This window comes from Zootoca vivipara, chromosome 1 (genome assembly GCF_963506605.1).
Source record: "Zootoca vivipara chromosome 1, rZooViv1.1, whole genome shotgun sequence".
NCBI classification, from domain to species: domain Eukaryota; kingdom Metazoa; phylum Chordata; class Lepidosauria; order Squamata; family Lacertidae; genus Zootoca; species Zootoca vivipara.
Genome location: NC_083276.1, coordinates 123,029,228 through 123,045,732, shown reverse-complemented (window position 1 = coordinate 123,045,732; position 16,505 = coordinate 123,029,228). Strand labels below are relative to the sequence as shown.

At 42.1% G+C, this 16,505-nt stretch overlaps 1 protein-coding gene across 1 annotated transcript in view; it reads left to right on the top strand.

Moving 5' to 3' along the window:
- The window catches only part of GTF3C3 (general transcription factor IIIC subunit 3), a 28,564-nt gene that overhangs the window by 6,765 nt on the left and 5,294 nt on the right, over window positions 1–16,505 (top strand). The window contains exons 6-16 of the mRNA XM_035136563.2: window positions 1,032–1,197; window positions 1,907–2,054; window positions 4,472–4,541; window positions 5,632–5,735; window positions 8,655–8,826; window positions 10,375–10,577; window positions 11,181–11,282; window positions 11,747–11,882; window positions 12,405–12,642; window positions 12,800–12,990; window positions 14,619–14,743. Coding sequence (XP_034992454.2) covers window positions 1,032–1,197; window positions 1,907–2,054; window positions 4,472–4,541; window positions 5,632–5,735; window positions 8,655–8,826; window positions 10,375–10,577; window positions 11,181–11,282; window positions 11,747–11,882; window positions 12,405–12,642; window positions 12,800–12,990; window positions 14,619–14,743 — 1,655 coding nt within the window. The remainder of the gene's footprint in view (window positions 1–1,031; window positions 1,198–1,906; window positions 2,055–4,471; window positions 4,542–5,631; window positions 5,736–8,654; window positions 8,827–10,374; window positions 10,578–11,180; window positions 11,283–11,746; window positions 11,883–12,404; window positions 12,643–12,799; window positions 12,991–14,618; window positions 14,744–16,505) is intronic.

Below are 16,505 nucleotides of genomic sequence, written 5' to 3'. Positions count from 1 at the left end.
CTTTAGTTGCATTTTCTTTTCTCCTATCTATTGATTGTTTTGCATTACTTACAACAGTAAGTTTATTAGCTGCTAGAATTTGGTTGTTGGCAGTATTGTTGAACCCATTTTCACTGGCAGACTTTGGATGATTCTCCCAATCCCTCTGGAATCAGATTTCGGGTTGTGTGTCTGTGTTTGGGGGGAAAGCACAAGTGGGGTGGGGTGGGGAGCCATGTCTCACAAGCAAGTCCTTTTCCAAGGGGTAAACCACACCCAATGTATTTATATGCAAGCTAATTTAACAGCTTAGCTGGTTTAGCTAAGAAGTAACAAGACTTATCATCAAATCATTCCTCTTGGTGTTCTGATAAAATGACCCATGAGAGCTAATCCTTGATAGCAACTTCATATTTTCAAGAATCTTCCCCAACGTTATACTGTATGCAACAATAATGTCTCACAACAAATATAACTGATCTGTAGAAAAGACTCTAAAACCTGAAATAGGAGACAATGCACGTACTTTTGTAAATCAAGAAAATCTTTAATCAAAATTATTTTAAAAAATAAACTTGACCGTGTTCTAGTGGGTCAGCAGTCTTCTATAAACCTTTATTTCTATTTTTTAAATAAAAAAATACTGCGAGAAAGATGATTACAGTGATGCAAAGAGATGCAATATTACGTGTGTGAGAAAGAAAAACCACCTGCCATAAATTGCACTGGAGCCTAAGAGCGTCTTTTGCTGGATCAGACAAATCTGTCTGCCAAACCTAGAATTCTGTTTCCAATGGAGACAAGTCCAGGTGCCTTTGTGAGCTCCACAGCATTTGATACACAGAGATATAGCACTTCTGAAAATTGGTGTTTCCACTTAGTGTATAATGAAAACAGATTCTTCGGGCTGTAAAAATCTGATCTTGTGCCTGTTTGTCATGGCAGGGTGCTTGTTGTTATTGTTGTTATAACTATTGTTTTGTTGCTTTGGTATTATCATTATTATAACATTATTGAATACTGTATAATAATGCCTCTTCTTATTTTTATAGCTCTGAAGTATGACCCTACCAATGTGCGTTACTTGTGGGAGCGATCGAGCCTCTATGAGCAGCTGGGAGAACATAAACTGGCGATGGATGGCTACAGACGCATTTTAAATCTTCTAACTCCTTTCGATGGGGATCGCTTTATGCATCTGGCTAGGGATATGGCAAAGTAAGCGTTTAGTCAAACATTTTACAGCGTGCCGAGGCGAAATGTTGCATCGCTGCTGCTGTCCCAAGAATGTTTGTGTTCCTTGAGGCAAACAAGGGCGACCCCAGTTTTTGGGATTGAGACACACCAGGAAGGCAGGAAAGAGGTTAAGGAAGAAAATAGCATTTGATAATGTATAAATGACAAGAGGGTGCAAGGGTGTTAGAGCAGAATGATTCTCTTTATTATTTACATGTCAGATATATCGCACAATGGAACCCGAGGATTACATGAGATTCCCTGATTGTCTCTCAGCCAGGCACTGTGACCAGAGTTGGGCCGGCTTAGCTGACTGGGCTGTGTGCCCTAAAACCATGCCCTGATCCTTTGGCGTGGGGACAGTTTTATAGAAATGAGCTTTAAGGGAGATGGCTTTATATAGAAAGCTAATCCCACACAAAAAGAAATGGATATTGCTGGAGTCATAACCATTAGATGGAAATTTGCAGCAACTGGTGAAATGTTAGGGACACAAATGGTAAAGATGGACACATTTTAACATTACTTCCATATACTTTGCATGAACACATGATAGGTGTTATGGACTGGGGGGCATTTGCTTTACGGCTTGCCTAGAAAATTCTCTAATGGCTTTATATGTTTTCTTTTAATTTTTAAAGCAAATTATTACCTGGATTTAACTCTATTACCTTACTGCCGTTTCCCACAGGAGCTATTATGAAGCCAGTGACATCACTGCTGCTATTGAGATAATGGAAGAAGCCTTTGGTAAACACCAGAACCTCGTATCCATGGAAGATGTCAATATAGCTGCCGAGCTGTATATCTCTAACAAACAGTATGACAAAGCCTTGGCCGTAAGCACGTTAAATTAATTTCCTGTAAGGGCTAGCTGTGTTAGGCACATTGGAAGTGGAAAAAATTATATCTGTCCTTGCATTTATACCCCACCTTACTTGTGTCATGGGGTCCAAGGCAGCTAGGTGGCCTCGGTTCAGTATACCTGAAGGAGTGTCTCCACCCCCATCGTTCTGCCCGGACACCGAGGTCCAGTGCCGGGGGGCTTCTGGCGGTTCCCTCGTTGCGAGAAGCCAAGTTGCAGGGAACCAGGCAGAGGGCTCTGTGGAACACCCTCCCATCAGATGTCAAAGAGAAAAACAGCTACCAGATTTTTAGAAGACATCTGAAGGCAGCCCTGTTTAGGGAGGCTTTTAATTTTTAATCGATTATTTTATGCTTCTGCTGGAAGCCGCCCAGAGTGGCTGGGGAAACCCAGCCAGATGGGCGGGGTATAAATAATATATTATTATTATTATTATTATTATTATTATTATTATTATTATTGGTGGGCCTCCCAGGTACCAGTCATACAGGTAATGGCCAGACTCATCCTTGCATGGCTCCAGAAAATTGTTGGCCTTGCATTCCTTTTTAGGGTCTTGGATCACACCCACAGCATACCTTTAAAGCACTATTATACAACAGTTGTGGAGAATCCGCAGTGCTATAATTTGTTAAGCATGCTGGGAATTGTAGTTCTGTGAGGTCAGCGCCCATAACAAACTACAGTTCCCAGGATTCTCCGTGATGGTTGAAGCAGTATAATAGTGCTTTATGCATATGATGTGTATGTACCTGACACTCGCCATCCTCCAAGATGCCGGGTAGCAAGCAATACGTTAAACAATTAACGCAATGTGTCCAGAATAAAACCCATTTACTATTGTAACCTCCTGTACTGCCTTAACTCCTGACCGTTACAAGCAGGCTAAACAAATGGTGGTTGCGACGCTTCCAGAATATTCTTGAGCTTTCGTAATTCCGCAGGTGAAGGAGTTGTACAGCAGTCAAGAGGAGTGCTTAACTTTGTGCCCTTGCTGGTGTTGGGAGAAATGTTAAAAAGGGTTGCTAGACCGGAGGTATCTCTCCCAGAAACCCCAAAGGAAAAGAGGCAGGCTCCAAGTGAAAAGACAGGCCTTTATTGACATGCTAATGCACTCTGGGGCAGCCTCAAAAATATGGCAGAAGGCTGCAGAGAACCACATCCCAAGCAGTGTTTCTTATACACTTCCAGATTGCACACATGATTTCTGTTCACCAATCTTAACAGTTGCATCTCCGTGTCATCATCCTGAACCAATCAAAATCATTTGGCTCTTCAGATCAGCCCTCATCATAATACCATGTGATTACATATAATCATTTTTCAATGTCTTCCTTTATTAAGACTCGTGACTAATTTTCCTGTTCATTAAACGTCTCCCTATATCCCTTTTCACCTGTCTACAAAACAATTCCAAGATAAATCACAATGACCATGCCTGGCTGATTCTCTTTTCATGCATACAGTGGCCACCATAGATTATAACAGTTTATTCTTTTCAGAGTTCTGTGGCGGACATTCGCCGCATACACCATCTAAAAGCAGCTAATTCTGTACTGTAAAAGATAGGCAGACGCAGGCCTCTTCAGTTTAGCTAGGCCAGGCAACCCCAAACTTCGGCCCTCCAGATGTTTTGGGCTACAATTCCCACCATCCCTGACCACTGGTCCTGTTAGCTAGGGATCATGGGAGTTGTAGGCCAAAACACCTGGAGGGCCGCAGTTTGGGGGTGCCTGAGCTAGGCGATAGGCTCCAAAGAAAATGGAATTGTCAAAACGATAACAGTTTTACAAAATCTCTATTTTCTCCATCGTTGGCACAGCGTTCTTGGCTGAGCTTAGGGAAGGTTGCGGTCCTTTAGTTATATTGAGCCTGAGCAGGGATCTAAGAACCATCTAAGATGTTCAAGGAAATGCAAGGTAGAAGCCTCCTTACTGCTATGTTTCTCCTGGAATCTCAGGCCTTTGTGGGGGGGCAGAGAAGGGCAAGATTGCATAGCTCTAACATCCAGCTTTTCTTGATTATGTGGTCATTTCAAACAATGACTCCTCCACTTACATTCTGAATTGGTATAGTCCTGTGACAGGACTCTGCCATTGGTTGTCTCTAGCAGTGGTAGGCATCGTGGGGCAGCGCCACGGGGCCATGCTCCCAACAGTGGCATCACTTATCAGAGGGAAGGTGAGGGGCGGGTGGCAACTAGGATAGGGCTGTCTCGTTTATTCCTGGGGGGGGGACCATTCCCCAAGCTCACTATCCTTGTCCAGGCAAATTTCCGGTTGCCTTATTTTAAAAAGTTTCCCCCTGTCCTAAAAATGCTTCCCGCCGCCCCAGGAAAGCTGGGTCTCTTCCCCCCCCCCCAATGTCAATAATTGCTTTTTGTTTTTTTAGGCCATTACAGATTTTTCAGGAATTGTCCTGGAGAAGAGAGAGGGACCAAACGATTCTTCAGAAAATCAAGGTACACTACTAAGGTTATTGGTTACTTCTGCAGTGAGCTGCACCAGTGGTACATAATCTCCCCAAGTATTCTGGTTTTCTGATGTGACTTGGAAGATAATGTCACTAGATTCTTGGTGGCATTGTGTCGGTTTACATTTTGCCTTTATTTTTAAATGCCTTGGAAATGAACGACTTGGCAACACATCTGTACTGGAGCCAGTGATGCCCCTGGCCACTCTTTCCATCTGCTAGATCAGGCACCCCCAAACTGCGGCCCTCCAGATGTTTTGGCCTACAACACCCATGATCCCTAGCTAACAGGACCAGTGGTTGGGGAAGATGGGAATTGTAGTCTGAAACATCTGGAGGGCCGAAGTCTGGGGGTGCCTGTGCTAGATGAAGCATTGTTATTATTTGAGTGCATATATGGTAGGGGGGATGGAAATTGAATTGCAAGCCCAATTATGTTATTGAGACATCCTGTTTATGGAGCAGTAGACCAGACGCTTATAGCATTTGCAGGAAAGGAACTGTTTGTTTCATTTGGAAATTTTATTTCAAGTGCCTTCAGTGACTTAGCTATCCTTATGGATTCCAGTGTCCTTCAATTTCTAATATTTTCCATTAACTAACTCAGTTGCTGCAAAACAGGTGTCACAGGTTACCAGCTAAATGTGAGATCTGCTCCTGCACTGCCTTCAGATACAAAACCTTGCCTTAAGGAGCAATTGGGATACTGACTTTCAGCTGCCATGGGACCTGATGGTGCAGGATAGATAGGAAATCCAGTTAATAACCATGTTATTAATAACAAATTTCAACTGTTTCTCCCCCTCCTCTCCATCCCGAATCAGTGTTTTAACTGGACTTTGCCCTCTGTTATATACTCTAAGAGCAAAATCATTTTTAAATTGCTTATTTGTTAAAGTGTATACTGTATACTGTTTGGTTGCAGTAAAAGCTCCCAAGTGAAGGATTGGAGTAATCTAGAAATATAACCTGGCTGGAACCCTAAACAGAAGCACTCCATCCAGCAACGTTTTGTAGGTCCCACTTGTAAATGATGCCATGCTGGTTAGGGGGGAAAAAAACCTGCTGTTATCTTCTAGTTTCAGAAAAGGTTACCTGCTCCATACCTGAAGGTGTTCCCATAGACATCACGGTGAAACTTATGGTATGCTTGGTGCACCTGAACATCTTGGAGCCTCTCAATGTAAGTCCAAAAGCGAATGAAGAAAAACAGAGAGGTTTTCTTGGGAGTCAGTGTGATTCCAGTGAAGTTACAGTAAAGACAGGGTTTTTTTTTGTTTCTATAAAAATATGATCTGGGATCCAAGAAGCAGCTTGGGCAAATTGTCCTAACTCTGTGGACAGTTTCTCGTTTTAATGTTTCCTACGGGACCGCCTTTCCCGGTATGACCCGCAGAGGACATTAAGGTCCACAAATAATAACATACTGGAGATCCCGAGTCACAAGGTGGTTAGGCTGGCCTCGACCAGGACCAGGGCCTTCTCAGTACTGGCCCCGACCTGGTGGAACGCTCTGTCTCAGGAGACTAGGGCCCTGCGGGATTTGTCATCTTTTCGTAGGGCCTGCAAGACAGAGCTGTTCCGCTTGGCCTTTGGACTGACGCAGTCTGACCCCGGGGTTACCCTCCCCTAAAGTTTTATCTTATAATGGTTTTATTTTACTTGTAGATTTTTAATTTTAAAATTGAATTTTAACATTGTATTAATCTGCATTTTAATTGAATTGTTTCTTTTATACCTGCGTTGATATTTTTGTTGCTAGCTACCCTGAGCCCGGTCTTGACTGGGAAGGGCAGGGTATAAATAAAATTATTATTATTATTATTATTATTATTATTATTATTATTATTATTATAAAGGTTATGCTCTTGCCAAATCACAAATTGTTTTTCTAACTTCCCTCTGCTTTGCCAGCACTTTGTCATGGGGCATTCTGGGGCTGTAACTTTTTTAAAAAGACGAGAGGTCTAAAGTCCATTTGAGCTCATGAATTGGATTTTTAAAAAATGATTTTTAAAGGGATTTTTTTTTTAAGGCGGGAGCCGGGGAGGTTCTGTCCATGAGCTATAATAATGCATAGCCTTTATAGCTTTGTTATGTCAAGGGAGATTAGCATGAGTGTTCTAGAATGGTATACCAGTAAGCGTACAGTCGACATCGGGAATATTTGCACCATATGTGCTATGGCTCATTCCTAGTCCAGCTATACAAGTCTAAGCCATAGAAATGTGGTCAAAGCCTATCCTTCAACCTTTTTCTTTTTTTCTTTTTTAAATATAAAATAATCTTTATTAAATTTTTAAAAAGAAGAATATCATTCCCTGGGAAGAGCATTCCACAGATGGGGGGGCCACTGCAGAGAAGGCCCCGTTCTCATGTTGCCACCCTCCGAACCTCTTGACCTTTGGCCATGATGTCTGGGAGTGAAGGGACCTTGTGTCCAACAACATTTGTGCGGGGGGGGGCATAGGTCCCCTGGCTCAAATCCCCCTCTTCCAGTATCATGGCTTCTTTCTTTGGAAAGGCCTGAAGGATGTATTTCAAAAAAAGTTACACTGGATCGTTTTCGCCACATGGGCATTTTTGTTCTAGAATGGTATACCGGTAAGCGTACAGTCGACATCGGGAATATTTGCACCATATGTGCTATAGCTCATTCCTAGTCCAGCTAGTCAACCTTTTTCTTTTTTTTTCTTTTTTAAATATAAAATAATCTTTATTAAATTTTTAAAAAGAAGAATATCATTCCACCTCTGATCCACTTGTTGTTGTTGGAATCCAGCTATTATTATTATTATTATTATTATTATTATTATTATTATTATTATTATTATTATTATTATTTGAATTTATATACCGCCCTATACTCGGGAGTCTCAGGCAGTTCATAGAATAAAATCAAGATATAAAACCATGAAATACATAATAAAAATAAAAACAACCCAATAGCCCCCTCCCAGCACATTTTAAAAGGGCATAGGATGTAAATCAGGTCAGCCAAAGGCCTGGTTAAAGAGGAATGTTTTTGCCTGGCGCCTAAAGGTGTATAATGAAGGTGCCAGGCAAACTTCCCTGGGAAGAGCATTCCACAGACGGGGGGCCGCTACAGAGAAGGCCCCGTTCTCATTTTGCCACCCTCCGAACCTCTTGACCTTTGGCCATGATGTCTGGGGGTGAAGGGACTTTGTGTCCAACAACATTTGTGGGTGGGCATAGGTCCCCTGGCTCGAATCCCCCTCTTCCAGTATCATGGCTTCCTCTACAAGGGTTCTTGGGAAAGGCCTGAAGGATGTATTTCAAAAAAAGTTACACTGGATCGTTTTCGCCACATGGGCGTTTTTGTCCATCTGATGGGTCGGATCCTGCAGGAATCCATCATCCTGCTTATGGAAAATCTCTGTAGTGTGCATCTTGCCATACCCTAAATCAGGCATAGGCAAACTCTGAGCTCCAGATGTTTTGGGAGTCACCCCTAGCTAACAGGACCAGTGGTCAGGGATGATGGGAGTTGTAGTCCCAAAACATCTGGAGGGCAGAGTTTGCCTATGCCTGCCCTAAATCAGGGCTGTGGAACCTTTGTCTCTTCCGATGTTGTTGGACTCCAGTTCCCATTAGCCCTGCTTTCATGGTAATGGTTAGGAATGATGGGAGTTGTAGTCCTGTAGCATCTGGAGCAACAAAACTTCCCCAGTCCTCCCTTAAGTAGTTAGGGTCCTTTCATGACATTTTTTGAAATTAGTTGGTCTTCAGGGGAATGGGATGCTGCAATACATGGTTTGGATTTAATGTTTTCAATTTGTCCGCGGAGAGATGTATTGACTAAAGCAGGCATCCCCAAACTGCGGCCCTCCAGATGTTTTGGCCTACAACTCCCATGATCCCTACCTAACAGGACCAGTGGTCAGGGATGGTGGGAATTGTAGTCCAAAACATCTGGAGGGCCAAAGTTTGGGGATGCCTGGACTAAAGCAAGATTACTTTACAAAATGTTCTAGAAATTCAGTTAATCGATCATTTCATTATATTTTTTTGCATCTGTTTACGATTAATGTTTTCATTTAAAAATTTTTGTGCTTGATTTTTGTTGTTGTTGTTCTGCCAGCTCCTATTGACCACACTAGTGGAGCAGAACCCTGAGGACATGGGAGATTTGTATCTCGATGTTGCAGAAGCATTCCTTGATGTCGGAGAGTACAATTCTGCACTCCCCCTTCTGAGTTCCCTGGTGTGCTCAGAAAGATACAATTTGGCGGTTGTTTGGCTCCGTCACGCAGGTAACAACGCTGCTGAAATTGCTAGAAAGCTCTTCTGACACACTAGATGGGCTGCATTTCTTAGTGGAAGATAAGGTGGTTGGGGTTTTTTTGGGACCCTAATACTAGGGGTGCTGATTTCAGGGGTGGCAAGCATAGCTGCCAAGTACCACGTTTCCCCCGGGAAACCCCCGTTTTTACTTACCTTTTCCCGGTGGTCCCCCGTATCACTTCGTCTCCCGTTTTTCTCCGTTATTTTCTCCTGCCAGCGGCCATTTTTGTTTTCTGATTTGCCCTTCTATGGGCACCAAAAATGGCCGCCGCCGACACTGGAAGTCGCGTCGACGCACTTCCGGTCATGCGTAGAAGCTACGTTTGAAGCTGGCAGCGACCATTTTTGGTGCCCATAGAAGGGCAAAGCGACACTGGAAGTTACGTCGACACAACTTCCGGTATCACACGGCTGCCGGTCCCGGATTCTGCAGTCCGGGACTTGGAAGGTAAGGTGGCAAGATTCACAGTGAGGCTGAAAGACCCCGACCAGGATAGATTTAAGAGTCTCTTGCAAAAAAGCAATTTCTTTAGGAGCATTCCTTTTAATGCCTTATAATGATTAGATTTTATGTATTTATTAATCCTTATATTTATATGCCACTGGTCCCCTAAAAATGCATCATAGCTGTTTCGAGCAGTATAAAAACATAAAACCAGAAAGTAAAATAATAGAAGCTAAAAAACAAGCTAAGATGTGCAAATCTGATGTATGTTGGGAATGTAAGGAAACAAAAGAAACATTTTTTCATATGTGGTGGGCATGCAAAATAGTTAAAGAGTATTGGGAAAGGATATATAACGAGATGACAAAAATGTTTTTTAAAAAACATTTTCCCCAAAACCAGAGGCATTCCTTTTGGGAATGCTGCAGACGTCAGAAGTACCCATATCTCAGAAAAAAATATTCTTATATGTTTGCTAGCCCAAAATATTCTTATATTTTGCTAGCCCAAAAATGGCGGGTGAGTGAGGACCCCAATAAGGAGGATTGGCAAATTAAAATGATAGAGTATGTAGAACTAGCAGGTCTAACAAAATAAAATAAGAGAGCAAGAAGATCAAGTATATAAAGAGGAGTGGGAAATATTTGTGGAGTATTTGGAAAATAAGTGTAAACAAGTGAAAACAAGCTAGCAGGACTAAGATAAATTCAACAGTGTAATGTAAATAAAGGGAGAATAAGGGGAGAAATTGAATTAAATGGATGCATAAGAATATGCAGGAGTAGTGGGAAAATTAAAAGAACCAGGGAAGGGGAATAAGGGCTGTCGTTGAATGTATTTTCATAAGGGACAATGCTAACAGTGAGAGCGTATATGTGAATGTGGAAATTGCAATACGTAATCATAAATAAACTATAAAAAAGCTAAAGACAGATTAAAAGCAAAATAAAAATAAAACCAAACATCAGTAGTAGTAGTAGTAGTAGTAGTAGTAGTAGTAGTAATTTACTATCTGTACCCCACCCATCTGGCTGGGCTAAGTGGGGCAGCAATTCTTTGCCTTTCTTTCCAGAGTGCTTGAAAGCTTTGGGCTACATCGATCGTGCGGCGGAGAGCTATGGCAAAGTTGTCGACCTCGCCCCTTTGCACCTGGATGCCAGGATATCTCTCTCTACCCTCCAGCAGCAATTGGGCCGGCCTGAGAAAGCCCTGGAAGCACTCGAGCCCATGTATGACCCAGACACCCTGGCACAAGATGCCAACGCCGCTCAGCAAGTAAGCGTTCGCCTGTCCTTTGCCCACCTGCCTGCCTGTCTCTTACTTTATTTATTATTGCATATATCAAGGAAAACTCCCCCATCCCGCCCCCCTCTTCCCCCCTCTCTTCTTCCTAATGTCTCAACAAGCAAGATTGATGTGTAACAATGGAAAAATTATGAGACACTGCATTACCTTTGTAAACCAAGAAAATCCTCGATAAAAAGTTTATTTAAAAAACAAACAAGCGAGATTAAAATCCTGCTGTTTTCATTACAGTACATCTGCTTACAGTGGTCTCCTAAGTAAATTATAAATTTTCCCTAGTAAATAAATCCTTTTAATAGTAGCAAATATTATGAGCTTTGTGGTTTACATTGCTCTTCTGCGTTTAAATTATTTGGAAGATGCTGTGCTGTAATTTTCTTTACCATATGGATAAATACATTTGGCTGTTGCAAGTAAAAAGATCCTTCTCTTTCTGGTCCCTCAGTCATTGGGGGGACGGGGGAGGGGACAGACTTCCTTCTAATGCCAGTAGTCTATTATTAACGTTTGTAAAGTACTAATAAATGGAAGAGAGGACTTTGTGCGATCTAACTTTCTCCATGTGGCGCTCAGGAACTGAAACTGCTGCTTCATCGTTCAACGCTGCTGTACTCTCAAGGCAACACATATGGCTACGTTGATTCCTTGCTCACCATGTTAGCCATGCTGTTAAAGGTAAGCGAATTATTCCATCTCCTCCTTCAAACAGCACACCTAGTCTAAAACACCCCCTGCTAAGTGCATGATATATATATATGGACATGATGACAACTGGGAAATTGCTATTACAGTATTATTTTTAAAAGAACTTGTGCTGTGTTTGGTGACCGCCTTATAGACATTGCCCCTTGTTTGGGCCCAGTTTCTTTGGTTTCATGCAACAGGAACCTGTGGATAATGTTCAGCTGTTGACAGTGCTATCTTGTTCCATTACACCAGTTTTATTTATTTTACATAAACCTTATGTATTCTGCACCAGCAGAAATACTGGCGCTTTTCAGCTTGAGTTTGGAATACTTTCACAAGTTAAAACAACGATGGTCTGTACCTAACCATGAAATTGACTGCAGCAATGGCTATTCCTAGATTCCAATGTGCTCAACATCTACATATTTTGATTCTTCTTGACTGTCTTCCAGGTTGCTATGAACCGAGCTCAGGTGTGTTTAATATCCAGTTCCAAGTCTGGCGAAAGGCACCTTTATCTAATTAAAGTGTCGAGGGATAAAATATCCGATAACGACGATCAGGAAACTACTAACTGTGATGCAAAAGGTAACCAGCAGTGTGTGTTTGTATGTGTTTTCGTTTTTAAAGAAGAGGCTTGTCTTGTCCTAGAAGGCATTTTTGGCGTGATAAAATCTCCTCTTGCCTCCTCCTCCTTGAATGGTAAAGGTAGGGAATCTGACCTCTAGTATATGAGGCCTAGAATATTCCTGTCCTGTAATGTTCTGATTCTGTGTCGTTGTGGAGACCTACATCTCTTAAATTGTGCATCTTTGTCAGGTGTATATTTCTGCTCTTCAATTGCAAGAATGGATAACTACCTGGTAGTTCTGTCAACTGGGTTGGATGCCATTGTGAAGGTTTTCTTCTTAGTGACAAGCACGTTATGGAAACAATTGCCTATAGAGATTATTTCTGCCAACAGCAGGCTTGTCCCCTTCAGATAGTTTTATTTGCAGCTTTTATCGCCTTAGGTTTTATTTTGGTTTTCCACCCTGAGAATTGTCATACTGAAGGATGAGCTCTTGATGTTCAGAATGGATTAAGATATTGCTTATAATTCTATTACAGCAATATTTGTGGTGCTTACAAGCGTGCTGACGAAAGACGACTGGTGGAGCCTCCTTCTGAAGGCAATCTACGCTTTGTGCGATCTTTCTCGCTACAAAGAGGCAGAACTCCTAGTGGACTCTTCGCTGGAATACTATTCGTTCTATGACGACAGGCAGAAGCGTAAAGAACTGGAATACTTTGGTCTCTCGGCTGCAATCCTGGACAAGAATTTCCGAAAAGCTTACAATTACATCAGGTGAGTTGCTCCAAAGGGCTTCATTGGGCTGGAGGTTGACTGCGCAAATAGCACTGCCTGTCTGGCATGCATCTGAACCAGACTCTTGCCTTTAGTGATTAAAGTACGATTCCTTTGGTCTCTGAGTGAGTCTAACTGGTGTTTGCTTCCTCCATAGGATAATGGTCATGGAACACGTCAACAAACCTCAGCTTTGGAATATCTTCAACCAAATCACCATGCACTCGCAGGATGTGCGGCATCACCGTTTCTGCCTTCGATTGATGCTGAAGAACCCCGACAATCATGCGCTCTGTGTCTTGAATGGCCACAATGCCTTCGTGTCTGGTAGCTTTAAGCACGCTCTTGGTAAGAGACCATTAGTATTGCTTGATAAACCTCACAAATGCAACCTCTGATGAAAGTGTTTGATGTTGAACATCTCAACCCTTCCTTTAGAATGCAGTGTTTCTCAAACTTGGTTCCCCAGACATGGTTGGACTACAACTCCCATCATCCATCCCTAGCTAGCAGGACCAGTGGTCAGGGTTGATCGAAGTTCTAGTCCAGGAGTCAGCAAACTTTTTCAGCAGGGGGGCGGTCCACTGTCCCTCTGACCTTGTGGGGGGCCGGACTATATTTTTAAAAAAGAATGAATTCCTATGCCCCACAAATAACACAGAGATGTATTTTAAATAAAAGCACACATTTTACTCATGTAAAAACACGCTGATTCCTGGACTGTCCCACGGGCCGAATTTAGAAGGCGATTGGGCCGGATCTGGCCCCCGGGCCTTAATTTGCCTACCTATTTTCTAGTCCAACAAGAGCTGGGAACCCAGGTTTGAGAATCAATGCTTGAGAGAGTGGGCTTAGATAATGTCCCTAATTAGGACACTGGAAGCTCTGCAGAAGGCTGCATGTCTGTGAATGTGCTCATGAAGCTCTTATCCACTCAGATCTGATGAGCATTGTCAAAACCAATTGCCTGTTAGGCAGATATCTGATAAACAAGACACTGAACCAAAATAGCTTTTGCCATAATTAATCTGTTAGCCTTTTAAAGTGCCACACAAGGCTGCTTGCTTTTGTTGCAACAGACGAGCACAGCTACCCCTCTGAGTCCCGTTTCCCCTATTTTAAGACGTAGTCATAAAATAAGTCATAGCAGGATTTTTAAGCATTCAAGGAATATAAGCCATACCCCAAAAATAAGCCATAGTGATAGGCGCAGCGGCAATGCTGGCCGCGGCAGGAGGAAAAAAATAGGACATCCCCTGAAAATAAGCCCTAGTGTGAATTTTTGAGGAAAAATAAATATAAGACGGTGTCTTATTTTCGGAGAAACACGGTAGAGATGAAAGGTGATGCTGGTTTGCTTTCATCATTTAGCTAAATAATTGTTAATGGACGTAATGTAAAGCAGAGCCTATATGTGTGTGAACATTTGTGAAGAATCTATAGGGAGCTTTTAAAAAGTAAAAAAACCAACAGCAATTTATGGTCAGGAATGAAAAGGAGTTTGCTGTTACTCTTCGTAACTCACGAGCTGTGCAAGTTGAACAGTAAGCAGAATGCAGGCGTCTCCCCGCTTCTGTGTGATCAGCACATGCACTCCCACTGATGACAAGGTGTGTTGTTTTGGGCTCCAAAAGGGGGCAGGTGTGGAGGCAGAATTGGGGGCCGGAAACAGAACCCCTGTGTAAAGTAGAGATTCCACTGCATCTGATGCTTGAAAAAAAGTGTAATCCACATATGTAAGAAATCCATGGGTTGGATTACAGAGCTGTTCCATTCCCTTTGCCACCTCCACCTCCTCCCTAGTAGGAGCCCTGCTGAAAAAGTTCCCCTGAAGGTCAGGGGTTCCTGGTGAATAGGGGGGCAGCCAAAGGCAACTTCAGTGAGCTGTGTTCGTTATGGAAGTATCTGAAAGGCTTTTTGTTAAGCACATGGTTTTAATAAACAGTATTTCAAAGCCATTCGCTGTTTCCTCCTAGGGCAGTACGTACAAGCTTTCCGCAGTAATCCCACCGAGCCTCTCTATAGCCTTTGTATAGGCCTGACTTTCATCCACATGGCCTCTCAGAAGTATGTGTTAAAAAGGCACACGCTTATAGTACAGGTGAGTTTATTTTTTTGGGTTTTTATCCCGCTCTTCCTCTTTTGTAGCACATGGTTGCATAGCATGTTCTCATGCTATGATGGTTTATTGTGTTTTTAATATTCTGTTGGGAGCCGCCAAGAGTGGCTGAGGAAACCCAACCATATGGGTGGGGTATAAATAAATAATAATAATAATAATTGTTATTATTATTTAGCATGTTGAGCGGCAAGGGTTGAAATGGGTCTTATGGTTTCCCCTCATTGGTGTCTGATAAAGCATAAATGCAGCTTACTTTGAAGTCATTATTGATCATTTTGTTAGTTTTACACACACGTATGGCTATTCTCTCTGTTTCAATATTTGGTTTGCTCTGGAGAATATATGGATTAAGTACATCGTGGGCATTTTGTGTTGTTTCACCTCTATACCATTTTTCTACCACAGCTATGAGCACCCAGAATGTATTTTCTGCTGGGATTTAGCAAATAGACTTTTGCAACCATAGGCCTCTTAGCACACAAATTGTACTGGAAGTACTAAAAACCAACCACTGTGGGCTTCATTTTTCCTATCTACATAATAATTTTATTTTGCCTTTTCCCCAATCAAAACCAAAGCAGAATTTTCTTCCCTTACATTGATTTTATAACTCCTATATGCCCTAAAATTAAGGCTGCAGTTCTATTTTCACTTCCTTGGGAATGAATCTCATTGAACGCAGTGGGATTTACTTCCGAGTACAGAATACTTAGGACTGATAGGTACACAGTCTTGAATATGTCAACAGAAACCTAGCTTACTCCATAAAGACTAAGTTAACATATATATAGATAGAATGCAATCCAGCCCCAGTGAAACTTTTTAAGTCCTACTGATTTTTTAGGGGAGACGATTTGATGAATGTGAGCTTAACTCTCCCATTCCAGCTAACAAGAATGAAAACGTCTATGCCTTGACTGGATTGTATTCTACCTTTATACAGCTTGAAAACTATTTACCTCTTTGGATTTTTAGTCTTCTCTGAGTGGAATAGCTGATAGAACAGAATACTGTACATTATATCAAGCTAATGCTGCCCTTTAACTCTGGCCACTAAATCCTCACTCTGAAATCTTGCTGGTATGAGCAAAGGATTCTAAATGTTGCTGTGCAAGTCTGTTCTACTGCTTGTCTGTCACCTTGGTAGAAGAGTGTGTATTTTTCCTTGTGTTTTCTCTAATCCAATTCTGTTTGCTCCGTTGGTCTCTTGCTTTTGGACGTGGCCCACCCTTCTGGATTAAAGTCTGAAATACAGTGATCAATTCCATTTTGGATGTAATTCTTCTAGCAGAATGAGCACTATTCACAGTGCTCATGGGGAACAAGATAGTCACTCTTGGCTTCCTTGGTTACAGGGATATGCTGAGATTCTTAAGAGAAAATGGGCATGTTAAAAAAGAAGGGAGACTGAACTCAATAATAATAATAATAATAATAATAATAATAATAATAATAATAATAAAATTTATTATTTATACCCCGCCCATCTGGCCGGGTTCCCCCAGCCACTCTGGGCGGCTTCCAACAAAACATTAAAATACAGAAATCCATCAAACATTAAAAGCTTCCCTAAACAGGGCTGCCTTAAGATGCCTTCTAAAGGTCTGGTAATTGTTGTTCTCTTTGACCTCTGGTGGGAGGGCATTCCACAGGGTGGGTGCCACTACTGAGAAGGCCCTCTGCCTGGTTCCCTGTAACTTGGCTTCTCGTAGCGAGGAAACTGCCAGAAGGCCCTTGGCGC